This window comes from Sorex fumeus, unplaced genomic scaffold (assembly GCF_029834395.1).
Source record: "Sorex fumeus unplaced genomic scaffold, SorFum_2.1 ptg000013l, whole genome shotgun sequence".
In the NCBI taxonomy this organism is placed as follows: domain Eukaryota; kingdom Metazoa; phylum Chordata; class Mammalia; order Eulipotyphla; family Soricidae; genus Sorex; species Sorex fumeus.
In genome coordinates this window covers 32,002,302-32,024,919 of record NW_026606070.1, presented here as the reverse complement: position 1 = coordinate 32,024,919, position 22,618 = coordinate 32,002,302, and the positions used below count along the sequence as shown (strand labels likewise).

Genomic DNA, 22,618 nt, shown 5'->3' with positions numbered 1-22,618 from the left:
CATATTGCAAACCCAGAGTCTAATCTTGGCTCTGTACTCAGGAGTGGGTATTTGGGGAAACAAATGTGGTGCCCAGGATTAAACTCAGGATTGTTTGTTTGCCTGCTAGGCAAGCACCTCACCCTATGTACTATCTCTGCAGTTCTAGACTTTTTCTCTTAACTCTGTGTGTGGGAGAAGAAATTGAGGGCAGCTCGATAGTAGAGGAGAAATCGGAAATAAAGATGGTGATGAAGAGGCTCAGAAAGAGCTGAGAAACCAGAGTGGTTGCTTTGAGTTGATGAAACAAATTGGCAGCACCGATCACTCACTGAATCACCGCTAACTTTTTAGCATCTGGCTCTTAATAGGCACCAGTACATATTTGTGGAAAGAATGGTGGCTGGGTGTGGTGGCTTGAGGCTGATGAAGAAAGCCTGGAACCTCCCATCCAAGTGTACACTATCCCATGTCTAGAGACTCCCAGGGAGGCACTTTTCTTTTTAGATACGTTACTTCACTCCTGCTAACCCTACGAAATAGGTGTCATTTTCCAGATGAGACAAAAACCAGAGGCTCGGAGAGGTATATAGCATTCCCCAAATTCTAGAACTAATAAGGAAGCTGGATGCAAAAGATATTGTTAGTCAGGCGCGCGTGTGCTCAGTAAGTATGTTATTAAGTACTTACTTAAAAAAAATAAAATACACTTAAGAGACGAAGTGAATAGCATGAATTAAAACCAGGGGGGGTCCAAAAAAGGGCGATCGTTAGTAAAGGAAAATCAGAAGGGTCCAGGCAACCGATCCCAAGGGGGATCAATGAGTTGCCAAGGCCAAGGTTTTCCCCAGAGGGTCCAGGGAAGGGCCATGAAGGTGGAGGAGGTCGCTAACCGGGGATGGGGGTGGGGGTGGGAGTGGGGGTGGGGGAGTTCTGCACGGCCACCTGCTAGCTCGAGAGCATCACGGACCCGGGAAGGAGGGAGGAGGTAGACGCCGAGGGGCGGGGCAACAGCGCAGGCGCAAGCGCCTATCCCGCGGCGGCCCGGCCGCCTCTGACCCCGCCGCGAGTCCCGACGTCACTTCCGGCGCGGACCGCCAGTGCTTCCGGGTGGCGGTCACCTTGAGCCTGCGGCTGGGTGACTCCTCGGCGGACGCGTCGCGGCCCGCACCCCGCCCCCACCCGCGCCGTGCTGGTCGCGGGCCTCGCGGCGCCTCTTCCCTCCCCGTGCGGGCTGCCGTGCGCCCTCGGGCCGCGCCGTCGCAGGTGGGTGCGCCTTCGGCCATCTTCCCGCCGCGCGGGCCCGGGGAGGAGGAGACGGGGTGGCGGGGTGCGGCGGGACCACGCGAGGCGGTGCCTTTCCCTCCGCGCGCCGTGGGGGCGAGCCCCGAGGGTCGGTCCGTGCGTCCCGTGGGTCCTTTTCATTCCCCCCGTTGCCCTCTCTGCGTCCCCTCCCCGCCCCCCCCCCAGCCCCGTCGAACCCCGCCGAACCTCGTGGAATGCGGGATGCGGGGTGGGGGTGGGGCGGCCCGGCCCGGCCGCTGCCTCCCGCCAGGTCCATTTTCTCCCCGCGTGCAGATCGGTGGCGCTTTCTGCAAACGACGTGATTCTGGGGGGTTGGGGGGGGAGGTCTGGAGACCCTGCGGGGCGTGAAACGTTGGGATCAGGACAAAGAAAATGCACGTTCTTGGCCTGCACTTAAAAGGACAAAAATCGCCGGCCTTGGTCCAGGCCCCTCGTTGGGGCGGGCGGAGAGTCTGGAGGACACGGAATATTGGCCGCTGGTGGACGCGGTGGGGAAGGCTTTGTTGCTCTTTGTTTAACTGGATAGTCGGGCTTAGCGGAAGAGAGTGTTTCCTGACGATTCTTTCTTTGGGGAAAAAAAAAGAAAGCCCCTAGATAACTTGAGATTATTTTTTTTTGAACCCTCCTTTAATGTTTTGGGAGATTATGGCAATCTTGGGGCATATATTTCTCAAAGGACCAATACATGACGATAATGTGAGATAAGCCCCCTTCTAGGGGAAACACGTTTATTGTACTCGTATTCCTTTTATGTTTAATTCTTTTTATATTATTTTTATTAGTGAAACACCATGAGGTACAGATGTAGACTTACAAATTTTTGTGCTTGGGTTTCAATTATAAAATGATCAAATACCCATCCCTCCACCAGTGCCCATTTTCCACCACCACGGATCCCACTATCCCTCCCACCCCCATCACTCCCCATCCCACCCTGCCTCTGCCTCTGTGACAGGGCATTCCCTTTTGTTCTCTCTCTCCTTTTGGGTGTTGTGGTCTGTGTTTAATTACTTTTAACACAATATAATTAGTTGGAAAATCGTGATGAAGCATTTGTCTGTCCCCCCCCCCCCAGTGAAAGGACCTAATATAGATATATATATATATATGTATATATATGTGAGTGAGGAATTAATCAGTTCTGAGTTATGTCTGTTACTTTGTAATCTAGCTAAGTATTCTTATCATGCCAAATTTCTTAGATGTATTCTTTAGTAAGTGTTGGTTGACATGAATGTAGACTGGTGATTCGGTGATTCTGCTATGTTATGCCTTGACTCACTTCAGCCTGTCATAATTATTTCTAAAACTATTTTTTTTTTGATGCAGGAAAGATGAATGGGAGGGCCGATTTCCGAGAGCCGAATGCAGAAGTTCCAAGACCAATCCCCCGTAACTATCAATTAATGCCTTCATAACCAGAAGCACTTCTGTGTAGAGAAATTCCCCGCCCTTGAGTAATAGTAGCAACTGTTCTGATTTCATAAATATGTGTGCAGTTATCCCAAGCACACTTGATTTAATGGTTCTGCTTTTGTTTTGAAATTCTTAATCATTTCATTAAGAAGTCTCCAAATATCAGTTGGCCTTATATTCAATACATAGTCAGTTGATAAGCTGATGCTAGCAATAACTTTTGTTTAAAGTCAAGTCCATGAATCCGTTTATTTCAGTAATAAAAGATGTGGTTGTGTTATGTTGTTCATACTAGGCTAATTGTGTGGGCTTAGTTCTCCTATGGGCGTCTTAATGTGTGCTGACTTGGTGCTTTTTGTTTGCTTTTTTTTTCCCTTTTGTAAAAAAGACATAGGGGCTGACTACATTCCAACCGAGGAAGAAAGAAGAGTGTTTGCAGAATGCAATGATGAAAGCTTCTGGTTCAGGTGTAAGTTAAATCTTGTAATGAAATTTGATTTAGAGTATGAGTTTTATGAAGCTAAAGATACAGTATAGTGGGTAAGACTCTTGTTCTGCACTTCACTGACCTAAGTTTATTCCCTGACACTGCTTATGGTCCTCTAAGCACAGAGACCAGAGTAAGCCTTGAGCACGGCTGAATGTGGACCCCCCCCCCCCCAAAAAAAAATTGTGTAGTTATAATGCCAGAAAAAAAATCAGCACTTTGATATAGTATGGCTCTAGCTAAGTGAGATAGAATTCTCCATATTCTAAAGTAATCATTTTTGTAACTTTTTAAAAGACTATAGTTATGTTGATACTGGTAAGAGCTGACATGGGGCCAGAGAGAAAGTACAGGGGTTAAGGCATAATGCCAAACCCAAATTCTTCATAATAGCTATTACTTACCTATCATGTCCATATAGCTGTCACTTATGGATAATACAAAGATCATGTAAAACCAACCCAATAAATGTTGGTATTACCTTTGCTTTATAGAGGAAGAACCTGAAATTGAAACATGTTATTAAATTACCTGGCATTACATTGCTGGTAGATTGAGGTGTCTGAAATTGAAGGTGCATCTCTGAAACAGTGATTTTAATGTGATACTTTTAACCATGATATGATGAAAATTAGACTAATTTCTGCTTTATCGTTATGAAATGTTACTGTACCACCGACTCCTGATTTCTCATAAGAGACCTTAAATAGGGTGGTAAAGAGAAAGCAGCATTAAGCACAATGTTAGTTAAGAACGGACCTTAGAGCTGTTCACCTGATCAGTTCTTTCAGTCCCGCTGTTTGTCACAAACAAGCTGGATGTTTTTTTACAAAAAGAACTCGGTAATTAAGTTGTATGATCCTGATAATGATGCTTACAGTATGTGTTACTGTACCTGGAAGATAAGGGGGTTTTTTTTGTTTGTATTTTGGGTCATATCCAGTGATGCTTAGGGATTACTTCTGGCTCTGCACTCAGGAATTAACTCCTGGTGGTGGTCAGGAGACAATATAGGATGCTAGGGATCAATCCTGGCTCGACTTCGTGCAGGCCAGGCACCCTACCTGCTTTATCTTGCTCCGGCCTCAAGATAAAGTTTTATGAGTGCAGTTTTTGTCCAAAAGTAGCTTTATGAAGTGGTTCAGAGTGAACTCATAGAACACTTTGAGACAGTTAAGAACATAGCTGTGTTAAGAATTTTTTTATTATTACTCCAGTAGTACGGGAGAAATGAGGGGTGCACCAGGCAGTGTTTAGGGACCATGCACTCCAGCTCTTTGAGCATGCTCTCCAGCCCCTGCAATAGGAATTCCTCCCTCCTCTCTCTCCCTCTCCCCATCCGCCTCCTGCACCCAGTGGTGCTTGGGTGCTGTGCTTGGGCCTGATGTGCTCTGGCATTGAATCAGTCTGCATGAAGATGTGCTCAGCCCTTTAAACTCAGTTTCTGGCCAGTCTGCATAAGCTGTTAGAGCAGCAGTTTAGGCACGAGCCACTTGTTTTATAGCAATATGGGGAAACTTTTCCCAGCCAGGTTCCTAGATACCAGCCTGGAGCAGGAGTCTTGGGCTGCTTTGGTGAATCTTTTCTGCATATTTCTTGACTGGAAAACATGCAGACTGCTCTCAGAAAATTCTGTTAAATGTGATGGGGAAAAAATTCTGAGCATCTTAGAGATGAATTTGAGAGACGTCAGATTTAGGGTTTTTTATTTAGGGGATCTCCTAAGCAGTGCTCGGGAGGCTCTGGAGCTGCTTCTGAGGCCAGCAGCAATGTGCGGGAGGACCCGCAAGACTTCCCCAGTAATGCTTGGTGGTGCTGGAAATGAGCCCCCCAGGACCTCTGCATCTGCTTGCACTCCACCCCTTTGGGCTATCTCCTGACCCCCTAATAATTTAGGACTATAAAGATTTAGAACTATAGAGGTTTGGTGTCTGAGAAGCTTTATCAGTCTGGAACTTGCCATTGTAGTAGCTGGCTGCATTTCCTTGAGCAGATTACTAAGCATCTCAAAAATTCAAATTTTCTATCTTTGAGAGGGTGATAAATATCACCCCCTTCTCCAGCACCTAGTGCCCCCTGTTGAGCCTCAGTATTGCCTCAGCATTGTTTCCTGCAAGGCCATGTGGTTGAGCCCAGTATCATTGGCAGGGGCCACCAGGTCACTCCCCCCGGCACTGCTGGAAATGGCCCCTGAAGTAATAAAAATCATAAAAAGTTAATGCTATTTAAATGTTTATTTAAAAGGGTGGTAACAATCTTTATCTTATGGACAGAGATGATAAAACGTGAAATAATGCAAATAGGCACTTAGAGCAGAAGTTCCTAAATGTACTTGTTCTTTTGAGGAAAATTACTCAGTACCCACAATTACACTAGTGGCCTCTATTGTCCTCCCTACCCCCCCCCCCCCCCACACACACACTTAGAGCATGGAATTTAACAATTACTTAGTAACTGTTACTTGTAATAAAGTGTTGTCTCTCCTCATTCCTTTCTCTAACTCCAGAAGTAACTTTTGGTGGCTTCTTAGTAGCACTGTCCTCCCACTGTTCATTGATTTGCTCGAGAGGGCACCAGTAATATCTCACAACAAATTGTGAGACTTGTTACTATTTTTGACATATCAAATAAGTCACATGCAGGTGAGATATTCTCCTGGGCTCTATTTTAATATGAGAGAGCTTTCACAGCCTAAAATTTGAGATTGTGAATTATACCATTTCATGTTCTGTAGTGCTTCCTTAAATTTAAGATGCTTTTTACTTCCACTATTATATACAATAAAATTTTGCAAGAAAGTTTTATTTTTAAGGGTCCTAATTGTACAACATACTCCCTACATGGTGTTTTTATGTATCCTAATGAACTCAGACAGTTTTTTCTTTTCATTGATATTCACAAGTTCTTTTTCCTCCTATAGCTGTTCCTTTGGCTGCAACAAGTATGTTAATTACTCAAGGATTAATTAGTAAAGGTAAATATTTAAACTTACTTTAGAACTTTGTATATTATGTAATTTTCTAACTTTTAGATAAACGTTATGTATTACGATTATTCATCATTTTCCATATCAGAAGAGTTCCATCTCTATAGTCCACTGACTCAAATGTCTTGATTTGAGAATTTGATACCCTGAACTGTAATAACAATAATAAGAAAATAACTAAAAGCATGTGGTTGGTTTGCAGAGAGGTATAGAAACAAACCTCCTCTGGGGGGTCATCAACATTGTGTCTACAAACTTGCTGGAAATAACATTTTGTGGACCCCACCTCAGACCTACTGAATCAGTAGCTTGCCAACTTCTTTTTGTTGTTGTTAAAAGTGGGGTTTGGAGTAAGAGTGTAGGGCCACATCTGGTGCTTAGGGCCCCTTTCTAGCTCTGTGCCTGGATGTTTTGAGATTGAACTGGGGTTGGTCACTTGCCTTGCCATGCACATTATCTCTCTTGTTTTATCTTACGTCTCTGGCCCTAAGTTTCCTAAAATTGTAACTATCAGCCTTCCAGAATTGGTACCAGCAAGTATACCACACCAGTGAGTGTATCTCACAGTATTGAAAGTATACTTTGGACGAGATACTAGTTTTTAAATTTTTGATAACTCGAAATTAGTCATGGTGCGAGTATTTATGTCATGAAAATACATAATAATTTATGTCATAAAAATCTGTGTTTTTTTTTTTGTCCACACCTAGCAGTGCTCAGGGCTTACACCTGGCTCTGTGCTCAGAAAGTACCCTGGCAGGGTTCAGGGAACCATATGGAGTACCAAGGATCAAACCTGGGTCGGCAGCATGTAAGGCAGATGCCCTACCCGCTGTACTATACTATCTTTGGCTCGGGACATTTTTCCTCCCTTTATAATCTATCTTTTTAAAATTTTATTTGCAGATCCACACTCTCTATTCAGGGCTAGTTTCTCAGTGCATCACTGGCTAACCAGATTATTTCATATCATTGTTGACTTTTTTTTTTTGGCCATATAGTTTTGTGCAGTGTGTGTGTACTGCAGTAGTTTTTGTATCATATTTCTACACTTGATAGCTCTGGCTATTAAAATCTTTAGAAGTTACTCCCAGTTTTTCCAAACTGGGCCAATTTATATCCTTAGTACCAGTGTAGTAGGTGGTTTTTTGGTTTGGGGACTACACCTGGAGGTGATTGGCAGGGACACATGGTGCTGGAGATCAAAACAGGGTCTCCTGCTCATAAAGCATGTGTTCAACCTTCCTAATTGTCTCTCTAGCCCACTTAATAGTGCTTTGTTTGCCATTGCATTATCACTAACACCTTTTTTTGGGGGGGACGGGGGTCACAGTCTCACATGTTCAGGGGTTACACTCAGGAATTACTCCTGGTAGTGCTCAGGGTACCTAACCATACGGGATGCCAGGGATTGAACCATACGGGTTTTTTGTTTATTACAAAGACATGAAGAAGTTTTCTGTTTCAGTTTTTAGGCTAAACTCAGTGGTGCTCAGAGCTTCTCTTGGTTCTGTGCTCAGGGCTTACTCCTGCAGGTGCTCAGGGGGCTATGAACTGGGGCTTGAAATCCAGGCCTCAGCCCTGAATTCACCTTTCTCTCCCATTCAGCCCCGATTGAATCTTTCGTGCAGACTGATATTACAGTGGGTAGGGTGTTTACATTGCACGTGGCCAACCCGGGTTTGTTCTCTGCCACCCCATATTGTCCCCCAGTTTCACCAGGAGTAAACCTTGAGCACTGTTGGGAGGAGCTAAAAACAAAGACCCTTCCAGAGCTAGAGTGATAGTACAGTGGTAGGGCATTTGCCTTCACACTGCCAATCCAGGTTCAATCCCTGCCATTCTGGATGGTCTCCCGCACACTGCCAGGAGTGATTGCTGAGTGTAGAGCAGGGCTACTCCCTGAGCGTCGCTAGATGTGGCCCCCAAACAAAAAAAGATTCTAACATGCTGGTTTTGTTTTTGTTTTTTAATTGGGGATTGGTGTGGCACACCCTGTGGTGCTTAAGAGCTATTCCTGGCTGTGTTCTGGAGACCATAGGCATGCCGTTCCAGGGATGGAACCCTAATTGGGCGTGTGAAGGGCAAGTGCCTTACCCCCTGTACTGTCTTTCCCACCATGCTTTTAAAACACTTTATCTTTCATATTGAAGTTTTCAAGTCAGAATTTTTTATTTTTGTTAGGATTGAGATACATTACCACCCACTCCCCCTGCTTTGTTGGATTGAAATTGAGCCTGCAATACACTTTGAGAGCCATTTCATACTTCAGTGTGGTGCCTTGCTATAAGAATTGCATACGTACCATCTGTTCCTGGACTCTTCCCGTACTAAAAACAATCTTAGTTGCTCTAGACTTTGATAGCTGGTAGTAGTGTTTTTTGCAGGTTTGTTAGACGTTAGTCTCACTCTGCCTAAGTTTTTCCCCTCTGGAGAAGCCTATGTTCTCACTTGAACACATCTCTTTTTTTTTTTCCCTCAAACTCTTCCATTTATCTAAATTTCTTTAGTAAGAACAGTTTTGCTTCCTGGGGCTGGATTGATAGTACAGCGCGTAGGGTATTATTTTCCTTGCATGCCGCCGACCTCTGTTCGATTCCCAGCATCCCATATGGTCCCCTGAGCACCGCCAGGAGTAATTCCTGAGTGCATGAGCCAGGAGTAACCCCTGTGCATCGTCAGGTGTGACCCAAAAAGAAAAAAAAAACTATTTTGCTTCACTAAAAGAAAAACAGTGACCTTGGCTATTGTTGATCCTTGTGTTTCTACATGATTTTTAGAGTAAATGTTAAAATTTTGGGGAAAATAATTGAAATTGGAAATGGATTAAACTTAGAGAAACATTTCAGTCTTTCATCACATTTCATTTTTCAGTAAATTTTATGTTTAGTGTAGAAATTTTCATATTTTCAGTTAGCTTTATCCCTTTGACTAAAGTTATAATTTTTCAATTTTATTTTCATAAAGTTGTTCACTGTAGTTGATATTTCAACACCAATCCCACCGCTGTTATACCTTCCTTCCCACCACCATTATTTTGAATTTTCCCACCACCACTCAGCACATATCCCACAGGGCAGATGTTGAATAATTTTTTATTGCTTGTTAATTTTGTATTGTTATGAATGGTATGTGTGTACCTGAAATTCTAAAATTTTTAAATATTTGGGGTCTGGACGTGCTGCCCTCTTCTGGGATTCATTTGTGAGTCTCAGGATCATGGCCGTTAATGTGCTTAAATGGCGCCCAGAGGCAGTTCATGGGTGTGACTGCCAGGGACGGGGAATGGTGGGGAGATGGGAAAGAGGTACAGTGTTTTGGTTTTTTATTTAATTTTATTTTTATCAAGTTGTTCATAATAATTTATTACATTTAATACTCAAACACCAATCCCACCACCATAAGAGGAAGTGTGTGAAGATTATTTTATTTCATCCTGGAGCCATTTAAGCCCTTGCATAAGAGATTACAAGCATGTATGTCACACTCAAATGTATGTTTGGTACATCAGTGGACTAGAGTATTAGAGGTCACAGCCATGCGATTCAGGAATTCTGAAATTTAGAATATGATTATAGAGCAGATTCACTCATGGGTAAGGCCTTTGTCGCCCTCTTCTTGGCCATTGATGACATTATATGGTGTGAGGGGCAGCTTGTGGGTGTGATTGCCACGCTACTGGTAAACTTGGGAACTGGCTGGAGGAGGCCCAATCCTACTCTGAGCGAGGTTGGAGATTTCAGTCCTGGGCCCTGCGTACCTGGGTTTTTCTGCAGATTCCCTCTTGGGTGACACTTGTCTAGCCTGTGGAGAGCAGCCTTGAGCATGGCTGCGGTTGATTTCTGGGGGTCTTCAGCTGCCGGTTCTGTTGGGGCAGGCAGGGGAATTCAACCCACCCTCCTCCAAGACAGCCTTGCGCAGGGTCAGGACGTTCTATATAGCTCTCTTCTGGAAGCTTTGTTTTATACTTTAAGCAGAAAATTTGCATAATGTATAGAACATCCTAATAATAACAAATGGTGTAATTGTTACTCATGCCTATTTACTCTTTGTCTTTAGGAATCCTGTCAAGTCATCCCAAGTATGGCTCTATCCCTAAACTTATATGTAAGTATGAACAATGCTTGTTATCTTAGCTTTTTTAACCAAGGAAAACTATCCATTTTCATCAGGTGTTTTATTTATAATTATTTATTTGCTTTGTCATAGATAAATACTATTTATTAAGCTTAATTAAATCCAAGCTTGCCATTTACTGACTCTTAAGATGTTTTCAATTTACTTGAGCTTGAAAGATGTTTTTTCTCTTTATAATAAAAGTATTTCGTTTATAATGATTTTTAAAAATAATTCAGTTTGTCATTAATCCCAAAATAGAGCTTCTTTTGTCTATTTTTCCTTTTTAACTTTTTATGTCCTAGGGTTTACTATTCTGTTAATCATGCTTTTTAAGGGACTGGGGAGATAATACATTCAGTAGGGTGCTTGCCTTCCACTAGCCTGACCTGGGTTTCATCCCCAGCATCCCTTATGGTCATTCTCCCAGCATCGCCAGGAGTAATTTCTAACTGTAGAGCCAGGAGTTATCCCTTGAGCATCACCAGGTGTTGGCCAAAATATAAAATAAATAAAAATTAAAATCATACTTTTCATACATGCCCACACCTGTCACCAGAGAACCTGCTTCTCTCTACTACTATCCCAACCTCCCAGCACTGCAGCCGAGGGTCCCCACCCTGAACCCGTAAGCTCAGTTCTTTAAAATTTTAGTACTGGGCATTGAACCAGGGCTTCAACCCTTTGAGCAGTCTTCCTGGCCCTAAATGGTCTTCATTTTTTAAATAATTTCTTTAAATTTAATCACATGTAATTATTTTAAAATGCAAATAGGAGTAATTTAATATGGGGATTTTTCCAGGTCCAACTTCTGTTTTAAAAACATGCAACAAAAGCCATGTATTTAGGTAGTACTACACAATTTCTTATTTTGTCTTTTGGCGTTTGTGTGGTTTGGGTGCCACAACTGGTGGTACTCAGGGCTTTACTCTTGAGTCTGTGCTCAGGTGTCATATGCCTGCCAGTCTCGGGGCACCATAGTGGGTGCTAGAGATCGAATGCGAGTAGGTCATGTGCAAGACAAGCACCCTAAGTTCCATTGCTCTGGTCCCTACACAATTTAAGGGATTTCATTTTAGTTTTTAAAATAATTTTATGAAAGGGTCACTGATACAGCTCTGCAGTAGAGTGCTTGTTTTGTGTGTCTGAGGCCCTGGGTTTGATTCCTGACACTGAAATTTTTTTAAAAAATAACTCCCGGCACTGAAAATTTAAAAAAAATTAACTGGGCAACGGTATAATTCCCATTGTAAGCCAAAGAAGTGGTCTATATGTTAAGACTAGAACTTTGATTCCTTGTTTCATTAGACCACATCTTCTCTATTTTAGTAAAACAGTTTCAAAGTAGAATTTGTCTCATGGCAATCTAACTTTAGCTTATTAAGTGAAAATGAAATTTCATTCATGTCGTCTTAGATACTCAATTTTAAGGTGGATACACAGTATTCATGATTATTTCAGATCATCTGTCTTTCTACACCAAGGTATAATTAAAATCAGATTTTAAATTATCTTGAGTTAATATTTTTTGTTTTTGTTTTTTTGTTTTACAAATAAGTTGCTTGTATCATGGGATACTTCGCTGGAAAACTTTCTTACGTGAAAACTTGCCAAGAGAAGTTCAAGAATCTTGAGAATTCCCCTCTTGGAGAAGCCTTACGATCTGGACAGTCACGTCGCTCTTTACCACCTGGGTAGGCCAATTCTGATCTTTATTAAAGCTTACTAAAGTTTGCTTATTTTTTCCAGTGGGTGGAGGGTGTCTGAGAACTCCACCCACCGTGCTCAAGAATTCTGGCTCTGCTTAGGGATCACTCCTGGTGGTACTTGGGGGTCTATATGTAATGCTGGCAATTAATACTGGGTCTGGGATTTGAACCTGGTAAGAGTGCAAGGCATTGCTCCACCTGCTGTCCTATCTCTTTGGCCCTTTGAAGCTTTGAAATTTTAGGTTAAGAATTGTAGCTAGTGGGTGGGCAGAGAACTCAATAGGCAGGAGCACATGCTGTGCTTGCAGGACCCTAAGTTTAATCCCTGGTGCTTTCTGGTCCCCTAAGCATTGTTCAGAGTGACCCTCGAGGTGGCCCTGTTGATTCAGGAGTTGCCTCTGAGCATCTTTGCTGTAGCTTCCAAAGTGACTTGATGTTGCTATAATTTAGGACATGGAACTTTGCCTAACTAAAGGACTTTTGGAAACTTGCCATTTTGTTACAAACTAAAGATTATTTTGCTTTATTATTTTGCTTTTTAAATGTAGGACAGGACTTGTCTTCTTTTATCTTAGAGAGTTGCATTCTATTGGGAATGCATGTGTTCCCCAAACTCTAATTTGGACGATTAGATTCCCAAATGTTATCAATCCCATCACACCAGATTTCCACTTGTTTTTGGGCCAAACCTTCACTGCCCAGGGCTTACTCCTGGCAGGGTAGGGGACCACAGGAAATGCCAGGGGTTGAACCCAGCACATGCTCTACCTCTCCAGTGTTGCGCAGGCCCCAAATTTCAACTTTTTTACCCCTTTTGTTGTTAAAATAATAGGGAAATTGTGTAACTATGCATAAATGAATCTGGACAGGTAGATTAGATAAGATAAATAAGGTAGATAAATAAGGCAGGCGATTAGATTTGATAAATTGTATCTATAGACCCTATCAGACATTTGTGTGTGTGTTTGGACCACACCCATGCATGCTGACCACTGAGCCTGGGCTTCTGCATGCAAATCATTTCCACTAGTCCTTTGGGTCATCTTCCTGACTTTTTGTTGTTGTTTTTAATTAAAGAAAAGTGACATCTTTTGTTACATTCATTTAAAATTACAAGTGGCCATTTTTAAGTTGCATAAAAGTGCATCAATGTGTAATTTTAAGTTTAGGTTATTATTTGGTGCTGAGGATCAAACCAAGGGATTTTGTGTATGAAAAGTATAGACTTCAGTAATATTTTTTGTGGCAGAAAGAAATAGACTTCATTTTAGTATTTTTACAACTTAAAGTTTGTATGTCTATTTAAGACAGATAACACTTTTCCCATCAATTATAGGCAATGATTTGTGCTCCTTTTTTTTTTCTTACAGGCACTATTCTCAGAGGTCAAAATATGACTCAAATATGAGTGGTCACTCATCCTTTGGGTCATCCCCAGCGGCAGACAACATAGAACAGGAGATGCTTCCTCGTTATGAGCCAATTCCATTTAGTGCTTCTATGAATGAATCTACTCCCACTGGTATTAGTGATCATATTGCCCAAGGTAGAAACTTCTCTTGAAATGAATTTCAGCATTTTATGGTCCAACGTATGTATAAACTTTATTTGATGATACTTTCTGCTGGATATCACATGTTTGTTCCACCATCAGCCTAAACTCAGCATGTTTGCTTGCTTGTTCATTGTTTCTTCATTCATTCAACATGTTTTGATGTCCAGTAGGCATCAGACATAATGCTAGGTATGGAAGAATAAAGAGAACAAGAAACTTGTTATTTTAGATGTACACTTATGAGGATAAGTTAGTTACTTGAAAGTGTCATCCATGTTTAGTGAAATAGCTAAGTGAATGAATTTTGCTCAGGCAAAGCTTTTAGAAGGTTACTTATCATAGTCTGGTTTTAAAAGCTTTTCTTTCTTTGGTTGGTAATGTGAGAATGGTAACAGTTACCTGCCTTATGGAACTTTTGGTCCGTGTGAAACTCTGGTGAAAATGCTTTGAGAAGTTCTGTCTAAATGCTAGCTTTGAAGATAACAAAATGTAATTGAAATCAGTTTTGGATTAAGGCCTGGATTTGCATCCCTGTTGCTATTTACTATGTGACTGTAGGCAAGTATTAATTTGCTATCCCTTCAGTTCCTATCATTTGATATGTTGATTTTTAAAGAAGTGTCATGATTAGATTAAATAGATACAATGTCTAGCAAGTAATAGGCCCCTAACAAGCTTTAGCTTCTCTTCTACCCACCTACCTGACCGCCTGCTTGCCTGCCCACCTACCCATTGGTGTAGCTTCCAAAGGTGAAGAATTGGAAACAAAATACAGATGTAACTGGACGCTAAAATCCAAAAAGCTTTGGAAAGCAAAGTTTGTTTCAGTAATTAAACTGGTAATCCTGGCAAGCTCATTTTGGCAGCCTGCCCTGATCTAATTTGGTAGGATGTATTTTAGTTTATAAAAATACATACTGAGCTTTCCCTAGATTTCTAGTAATTCTTGCTTCAAACTTCTGCATGGGTGTCAAGTAAAAGATAATGTACTGTGGTACTTTCTTACTTGAGAAATTGTGTTTTAAACATTTCTGACTCCCAAGAATTTGGGTAAAGGATTGTAGACTTTGGAACTGGGGAGATAATACAGAGAGGTTAGGTTAGGCCTCCACTCCTGGTTTGATCCCTAACATCACGAGCGTGTGTCAAGCTTCAGGGTTAGCTCTGGGGCCCCAGCAGCACCGCATCCACTCACCTTCGTGTCCAGCCCAGCTTGGTTGACCATGATCACCAGGAGTGCCAGGACTTCCCTCCTTGTCCCCATCCCCCAACTTAAAAGAAAAGGGGGTGGAATTGTAATAAACCTGTTCTAGAAAGATGCTTGCTTTGAAGCAAATATAGTAAGCTGTTGTTATGGGGAATGACAAGGTTAAAGGAACTGAAATTTTGTTCCTTTTAAGATGGGAGAGATTAGGATATATGTAAGAAGGGATTCATACAGTGGAAAGGATTATAGGTCAAATAAAGTTTGAGAGGTGGCAGAACGGTATTTCTAGGTAGGACAGGATACACAGTATTCATTGACTATTTAATAATTAGTAAATTAAGTTTAAAATCCTACTACTTTGTTGATTAGTAGCCATATGTGCTAGTGGCTATCTTGCTTGCCTCCAGAGAAAACATTTTTATTACTAAAGAAAATTAGGGGGGAAAGCAGAGCCCTAGTACAACAAGAAGGGCATTTACCTGCACTCGGCTGAGCTGGGTTTGATCCTCGGCATCCCATCCCATATAGTCCCCCCAAGCACCTCCAAGAGTAATTCCTGAGCATCACTGGGTATCACCCAAAAGTCCCTCCCCCACAAAAAAAAAAATTAGGGGCCAGAGAGCTAGTACAGCAGGCAGAGAGCTTGGTTTGCACACAGCCAACCCATTTTCCATTTTGGTACCTCATACTGTCCTCTGAGCACCACTTGGGTGGCCCCAAACAATAACAAACCAAAAAATTATGTTGGACTGGACTTCTTCAGATTGAATGTTGTTGGGCAAGAGTAGGCGTGGAGTACTACAGAGATAAGATAGAATGGAAAATGATTTCAGATTCTCAAACCGATAAAATCTGTGAAGAGCTCTTAATCTGGAACTTTTTTCCTGAATGATTACAAAGACATCTAATTAGGATGGGAAAGAATAAGGAGAAAGTGGTTCAAGTTGCTATCCTATATCCAAAGGCAATCACTGCATCTCATATTTTCCTTATCTTTCAGGTTGGAATCCATTATGTTTGTGTTTTACCATACTCTCTTCCCATGTAATGAATCATCCTTTCATTTGCGTTAGAAAATACCATTCCATGTTACATAATTCCTTTTTCAAATAAAAGCAAGAGGACAGAAAGCCTTCTGGTCTCAAGGGCAAAGGCCCTATTTTAATATGTGACATGTCCATTGTAAGTCAAAGGTGTGTGTCTGCCTTGGATTGCTCCCACATGGGTCAGCTGTGGTCACCTCTGCTGTGCCCCTGCTATTATCTCTTTCCAGGACACCATCTCCTTTCATTCAACTCCTACTTGCCCTCTGGTTCAGCTCCCTTTGGTCAGGAATGGAAGGAATTTCTATTTTGAAGTAGAAATAGCTCCTTAATAGTCATTGGGAGACTGATCCTAGAGAGTTTAATCAAGTCATTAATCAAGTCATTTAAAGTTGGTGCTGTTTCATATTTTATTATTCCTTCTGCTTTTTTATATAGGCAGCATATCTGTTTCCTATACACACAAGATATTTTCATTTGACTTGCATAAGTGGAAAAAAATTTCCCTAATTGTCTGATTTATCTTTTCACTATCTGTCAGTGAATACCAGAACAGTGAAATATTTTTTTTTGAGGAAAGAAAAAATAATGGCCTTGAAAAGATGGGTTGTCTAGTTAAATTCCATATCTGATCATTGAGAAAACCAAGATTCAGAGTTGAGTGATTTGTCCAAGGAACATTATCTAGTTGACAACAGAGTGGGACTGGAGAACTGAGGGTTTCTGGCAACCAGTCTTGTTCAAACTGTCTCCTTTTCAGGGGAGAAAAATTACTTATAGTGAAGGAAAATGGTTGAATAATTACTGATTGCTACTGAGATTCAGAGTACTTTTAAACCAATGTAAGGTGGTTAAATTCTTTGTATTTTTAAGAAAAGCTTTCTACTATGGCATAATATTAACACTGATAGGTGGTAAGTGGAAGTCTGAAATTTCTGTGCTTTGCACTGGTATAATATAATGTAACAATAAAATATGCCGGGTGAGAAATACATATATAATTGTCTGCTGAAAGTTTTTGATTTACCAAGAATTTGCCATTGAAGTCCGAAGTAGCTTCATTTTGCAAAGAATGGTTATTTTATTAAGATAAATGTTACACTTTGTCTCCCTACAAGTTCTTTTAAAGAAATCAATTTGGGAATGTGTGTAAGACTTTGTAACGAGTTGAATAGTTGTTAATATTGTTCTGTAAATATTACTTTTTTCCAAAATGCATATGTAGAGACTTGACATGTGATTGGTAGATTACTTGTCAAACATGTGAGGCTCTTGGTTTGATCCCTGACCCATCCCTCTGCCCAGACAAGTTTGGCCTTTTTTGCTGGTATCTACATTTTTGGAGGAGGAGGTGGGGGGGGGGGGTGCTCCCAGAGGTGCTCAGGAGACCCGGGACCCCTTTAGGGGAATCTCAGCTCGCTTGACCAGCAGTTCAGTGTGAGGCTGCAAGGTTATGTCATGGGGTGATGCAGGTCATCCCAGCAGTGTTTGGGGGCCAGGGCAACACCTGGCAGCATTGGAAGGGAGACTGCGGAGATGTACCTCACAATGCCAGTGAGTCTGGGGGGACCATGTGGTGCTGGGATCAACCAGGAGTGGTCCGCATGCAAGGAATGTACCTTAAACACTGTACTATCTGGCCCCTGGTTCTGTATCTTTAAAGCAGTGATCAGTATTTGACCCTGTAAAAACAATGTTAAGAATAACCACTAACTGGCTTTTGACTCTTGACAGTGTACTTTGATTTTCTTTGGGAGAAATAAGTACTGGTTCCCAGGTCAGAATTGTGTGTGTAATTACCACTTTATTTCTGGATCAGTGTATTAACCATTATTAGACCTGAGGCAAAAAAATATGTCTACTCTAATTTCAGGCTATGTTTTAAAGTTTTCCATAACTATTTCTAAATATTTTTGCTTAAATATTAAGATTTTTTTGCTTTCTATTTTAAATAAATTGTATAAGTAACTTCCAGTTTAGCTGTGAGTTTAAATTGTGCTGGTATATATTGTGATATTCATTCTTTTGGCCAGTTAGTTTTCATATTTCTCATATTGATTTAACATTTTAGAAATAAAAGCTTTAACTGTATTAGAAGTGGTTTACATTTTATCATTAAATATTTAGTACATTTAGAGAAAAATAGCTATCTCACTGCATAATCATCGCCACCACATAATTGCCGCACTTTGTTTTGAGTTCCAGTGCCCCCTCCCCAAGTCTTCCATGTTCACTTCTGAACTGCAAGGTTGGGCATGACAGCTGTGATGATTATGCAGTGAAATACAATAGTATTTTTGAATCATTGGTAATTAGTTTTTCTACTTCACTTATTTTATTGTAGATAAGGAGCAATTTATAAAATTTGATTGCTTTGGATTCAAATCCTGTTATCACCATTTATTAACTGTTTGTTGTTTTAGGACCTGATCCCATTCCTGAAGAAAGTCCCAAAAGAAAAAATATTACATATGAGGAATTAAGGAATAAGAACAGAGAGTCATATGAAGTAACTTTAACACATAAGACTGACCCCTCAGTCAGGCCTATGCAGGAAAGAATGCCCAAAAAAGAAGGTATGCTAGTTTAGTCGGAATAATTTTACTCGTAGGGTTGGGAGCCTCCGCATTAGTTAAAAACATTAATTATATTTATGTGATTGAATTCCTCAACCAAAGTATCAGTTTTTACAAGCAATAGTTTCACTGTTAAAATTTTTTCCTTTTTTTCAAGTTGTTCTCAAAGGCCATATATATTAGAAAATGCTGACGTTCAAGTAATGTGCTCAGAACAGTGAGATTAGTTTTGTAGTACAGTGTAGAAATTAAGCTTTGATTTGACAGTTTTCTTATGAGATGTCACCTGGGGAACCGATTTTTTTTTTTTTAATGTGTCTGTTGGATAATAACAGATCCGGTGAGTAAGCCGCTTTTGGCAGAACCACAGAATCATTAAGTAACTAGATGGATTTTATTAAATATTTGTGAAGTTGGAATACTTCAAGCCAGCTTTCTTCTTTCTTTTAGGGTACTGGGGCACACCCGAATCAGCTACATGGCTGTTCGAGGCCTTAACCCCTAAACAATCTCTCTAGCCCCCTCATTTGATTTTCAGAGGCTTTTTTTTTCTCTCTATTAAGTTTTAAATCATATCTTTTGGACTAGCTATACATTATAAAGTATCCTTAGATTAACGAAAGAGGACATTTCAAATAATAGGGTTTTTTTTTTAAACTATATTAATTTAGAATTTCATAATGTCTCATGAGGAATTTTAGAGCTTGTGTCATTGTTTCAAGGGTTACCACTTCCTACTTTAAAAATGGAAGGGATGGGCTGGAGCCATAATAAAGTGGGTAATAGTGCTTGCCTGCTTGCAGCCAACCTGGATTCAAACCCCGACCCCTGCATCCCATATGGTGCCCTTGTGCACCACCAAGGGTGAGTTCTGGAACCAGATGTAACCCCTGGGCACTACCAGGTGTGGCCCAAAAAGGAGGGGAAAACATTAAAGTCCCTGTCATGTCACAAATAGGGTAAAAACATAAAAAGCCTATTTTAAAAAATTACCATTCCTATAGAACCATTTTTGATTGTCAATGGCTGCTTCACATACAATTTTGTTTTTATAACAACGGATGTCTTGTTTTGATGTAAAAAAAAGTTTGCAGTCAGTAGTACTTGCTGATGTTTGTCATTTAAAAAAAACAGCTTAAACCATATGCATTCTCTGGCCTTGGCTCTGTAATACACACTATTCTGCAAAGTAATTTGGGAATGTAGACTGTAAGCTCAGTGAGAGCAGGCAGTTTTCTTATTTTTGAAATCTTTCTTGTTTTGTTTGTATACAACACAGACATGGTTTGGTCTTAAGAATGGATTAAAAAGAGAAATATGCAAATTTTTGGCATTGGTGGTTTTGACCTGAATGGTCCTGATGTTATATAACACAGCTACGTGACATCATGGTATTTCTCTTTGTTAAAAGAAAGTTGATATTACGTACTTTATGTTATTTAACACATTGGTGCTGGCACTGCAATTTGTTAATTAAGCCACATCGAAATATGAGCCACTGGTGGTACATATATGTTGACAGGAAAAATAAGTCATGAAGTAGTTTGTGATTTTTTTTTAGAATGTTTTTGTCTAGTGTCTAGACCAAAAAATTAGCACTTGTACAATATAGAACATGCTGTTTAAATTTTTGTTTTAGTTTTTGTATTGACATTCATCTATTAGAAATTATGGTTGGAAAAAATACAAAATTGTGAGCACAGTTTCTGCTAGCTATCAGCAATGATATTGCCATGTATTGAAAACACTGAAACCATAGAAAACATGTTGCTAGGGAGTGGAAACAAAGGGGGAAGGCGAAGTATGAGGGGAGAGACCACAGCCTATCTTTGTAGATAAGACAGAATCTGAGAGCCTTAGAATGTTGTCCACAGTCTACTTTGTATTATGTTGTTACAAGCATTTGGTCTTCTGAAGAAGAAGCTGTGTTGAAGAGAAACTAAAGGAGTAGACAGAGGAGCATGATTAAAAGATAACTTTATGTAAAATGCAGACTGTTGAGAATGATTTCCTTCTTAAAAGGGTATAAGAACTCATGAAAGGGAAGATTGAGTTAACCACAACCTGAAGACTTAACCATTTTCTTACATGTCTTGTGGGAAAAAGATTTGGGAGTATTTGCTATAATATATAACGCACTTAGGCAGAAATGTAAAAAGGTTAAAAAAAATATAAAAGCATCCAAGCTTTAAATGAAAAAGGTGTGTTCAGATTTTCATTTTATTAGGTCTAGGCCTTGGGCAAATTACTAATCTGTTTTCTCACCCTTAAAATGGGATTTTTGACTTTTAGGGTTATGCTAATCAAATATTTATGTAAAGTTCTTGATAATAGTGGGCCCAACCTCGAGTTCACCAAAGACTAGCCATCCCCTTCTTAATGATGATTTGACTCGTGCTTTCATTCATTAGAAGCATAACTTCATCAGCATAATAGGAAGCAAAATGCTGCCTTTTACTGTTTGGAATCATCAATTATTTGTGCTTTTTTCCTAGTCAAAGTAAACAAATATGGAGATACTTGGGATGAGTGAAAAGTTGCATCATTGGATCTACCGAAGGAGTTTCACTGTCCAGCTTCATCTAGGTGGTCATGAATCTCTGCATGCTTTGAACTCAGCAGCAGTCTTCATAAACACATTCAAAACAAGAACCTGGTTTTTGTGGTTTGGCTTACTGTGATGCTTTTTAAAAAGATTTCAATGTTGTAAAAATACTCGCCTTGAAGAACTATCTGATAGTATTATACCATGATAGTATACAGTTTGTTTAATTGCTTACGTTACAGGGCAAAGATCTCTTATACAAGCTAGATTGTAATGCTCTGGAGTCGGCATATGAAAATGTATGCATGTTTAATAGGGGTGGGTGGGTGGGGTTCAAACATACTTTCAGTTGTTAAGCTTTACATTCAAAAAATGAAGTCTTTCTCCAGTGTTTGCTGTATTCTCAATGTTTATGCTGAATAAAATATAAAGGAACATGCATCTTCGTTGATTTTATGGCTTTAGGGCTTACTCCTGGCTGTGTATTAAGGGATCAGTCCTGGCCAGCTTGGGGGATGGGGCCATATGAGGTGCTGGGGATCAAACAGAAGTCAGCTGTGTGCAAGACAAGCTCTCTACCCGCAGTGCTATCACTCGGGCCCATGCAGTCTTTTTCTAAGCACTGTTTTAGTGGACTTGGCAGTTAAATTTGCCTTTACATGAAAGGCAGCACTCTACCACTGGGGCACATCCCTGGCCCCATTCTTAGGTCCTGTTACAAGTGATTTTCAAGTGACATTTTACAGGAATTAGAAATAGTTACTGGTTTCTGAATATTTAGTAATGGTATAATTAACGTGGCGCAACTGAATCAGTATTAAACAAATTGCTCTGTTTTAAAAGTGGTTGTGGGGCTAGAGATGGGATTAAAATATTTGCCTTACATGTCGCCGTAACTGATTCAATTCCTGGTACCATAATAATGGCTCCCGGAACACTGCTAGGGGTCACTTATCAGTATTGCACTCTGCCCATTCCCATCCCCAGAGCCAAAATTTTTGACTTCTATCCAACTCAAACAAATGGCTTAGCTGCCACCCGAAAAACGACATGACATCATTTGGGACCAAGTGGCAGATGAATGCTGACAGGCCCTTGAGATTCATGAAAACTTAGCCTGGATGAGTTACGTTTACAGGGCTTCCAAGATGGCTGTCCCAGCGATTGTAGAAGAGGAACATACTAGAAGTTGAAAGAAATCTTGGTTTAGGAAAAATTAATATGTGGTAACATGGAAAGGATACATGCAAATAGACGTCAGATTTCTCAGCAGTGCTGAGGATATGTGCTTTTTCTTCTGTTTGTCACAAGGAATACATTTCATCTGAAAATGTGTTGTGCTAAAAACATGCTTTAAGCCAGCAAAGGGTTCTGATGCTGAAGTGATTAATGTACAAATTTCAATCCAGGAGAACCGTGACTCTTTTATTTAAGACCTCAGAAAGATGATCATGTCCCACTGGACGCTTAGACACAGATGGGATCCAAAACTCAGAGGTAGAATCTTGGTGCTCTCCAATACACGAATCTTCATCAGCCCCGCAGGGAGCCCGTCGGTTGGAACTGAGATGGTCAGGTGTCAAAAGCATGTTGGGAGCCCTGATTGCCATAGGCAATCAGCAGCACATCAGTCACAAGCTACCTTTATGGGAGAGGAAAATTCGAGAGGACAAAGCTACCAAGAGTAACTCTCA

The 22,618-nt window shown here is 40.6% G+C and overlaps 1 protein-coding gene across 4 annotated transcripts; it reads left to right on the top strand.

Annotated features, from left to right (window-relative positions):
* Positions 1-1,068: 1,068 nt before the first annotated feature.
* On the top strand, positions 1,069-21,247 carry OCIAD1 (OCIA domain containing 1). 4 transcript variants are annotated; one of them, XM_056111397.1, is made up of 9 exons: positions 1,069-1,245; positions 2,614-2,676; positions 3,089-3,169; positions 6,108-6,161; positions 10,233-10,280; positions 11,848-11,983; positions 13,369-13,544; positions 18,227-18,379; positions 20,875-21,247. In XM_056111397.1, exons 2-9 carry the CDS (start codon positions 2,619-2,621, stop codon positions 20,910-20,912), a joined length of 744 nt encoding a protein of 247 aa, XP_055967372.1. In that variant the 5' UTR covers positions 1,069-1,245; positions 2,614-2,618; the 3' UTR covers positions 20,913-21,247. The 4 variants fall into 4 exon arrangements, with proteins under 4 accessions (XP_055967372.1, XP_055967373.1, XP_055967374.1 ...); XM_056111398.1 differs by lacking the exon at positions 18,227-18,379; XM_056111399.1 differs by lacking the exon at positions 18,227-18,379 and having other exon boundaries at positions 13,369-13,589; positions 20,875-21,245.
* The last annotated feature ends 1,371 nt before the right edge of the window (positions 21,248-22,618 follow it).

What these genes read in the sequence shown, in the direction of transcription:
- OCIAD1 (XM_056111397.1), top strand. Translation starts at nt 2,619, where the DNA reads ATGAATGGGAGGGCCGATTTCCGAGAGCCGAATGCAGAAGTTCCAAGA. An exon ending in AGTTCCAAGACCAATCCCCC is followed by an intron (nt 2,677 to 3,088) that starts GTAACTATCAAT and finishes TTTGTAAAAAAG; the next exon opens with ACATAGGGGCTGACTACATT. An exon ending in AAGAATGCCCAAAAAAGAAG is followed by an intron (nt 18,380 to 20,874) that starts GTATGCTAGTTT and finishes CTTTTTTCCTAG; the next exon opens with TCAAAGTAAACAAATATGGA.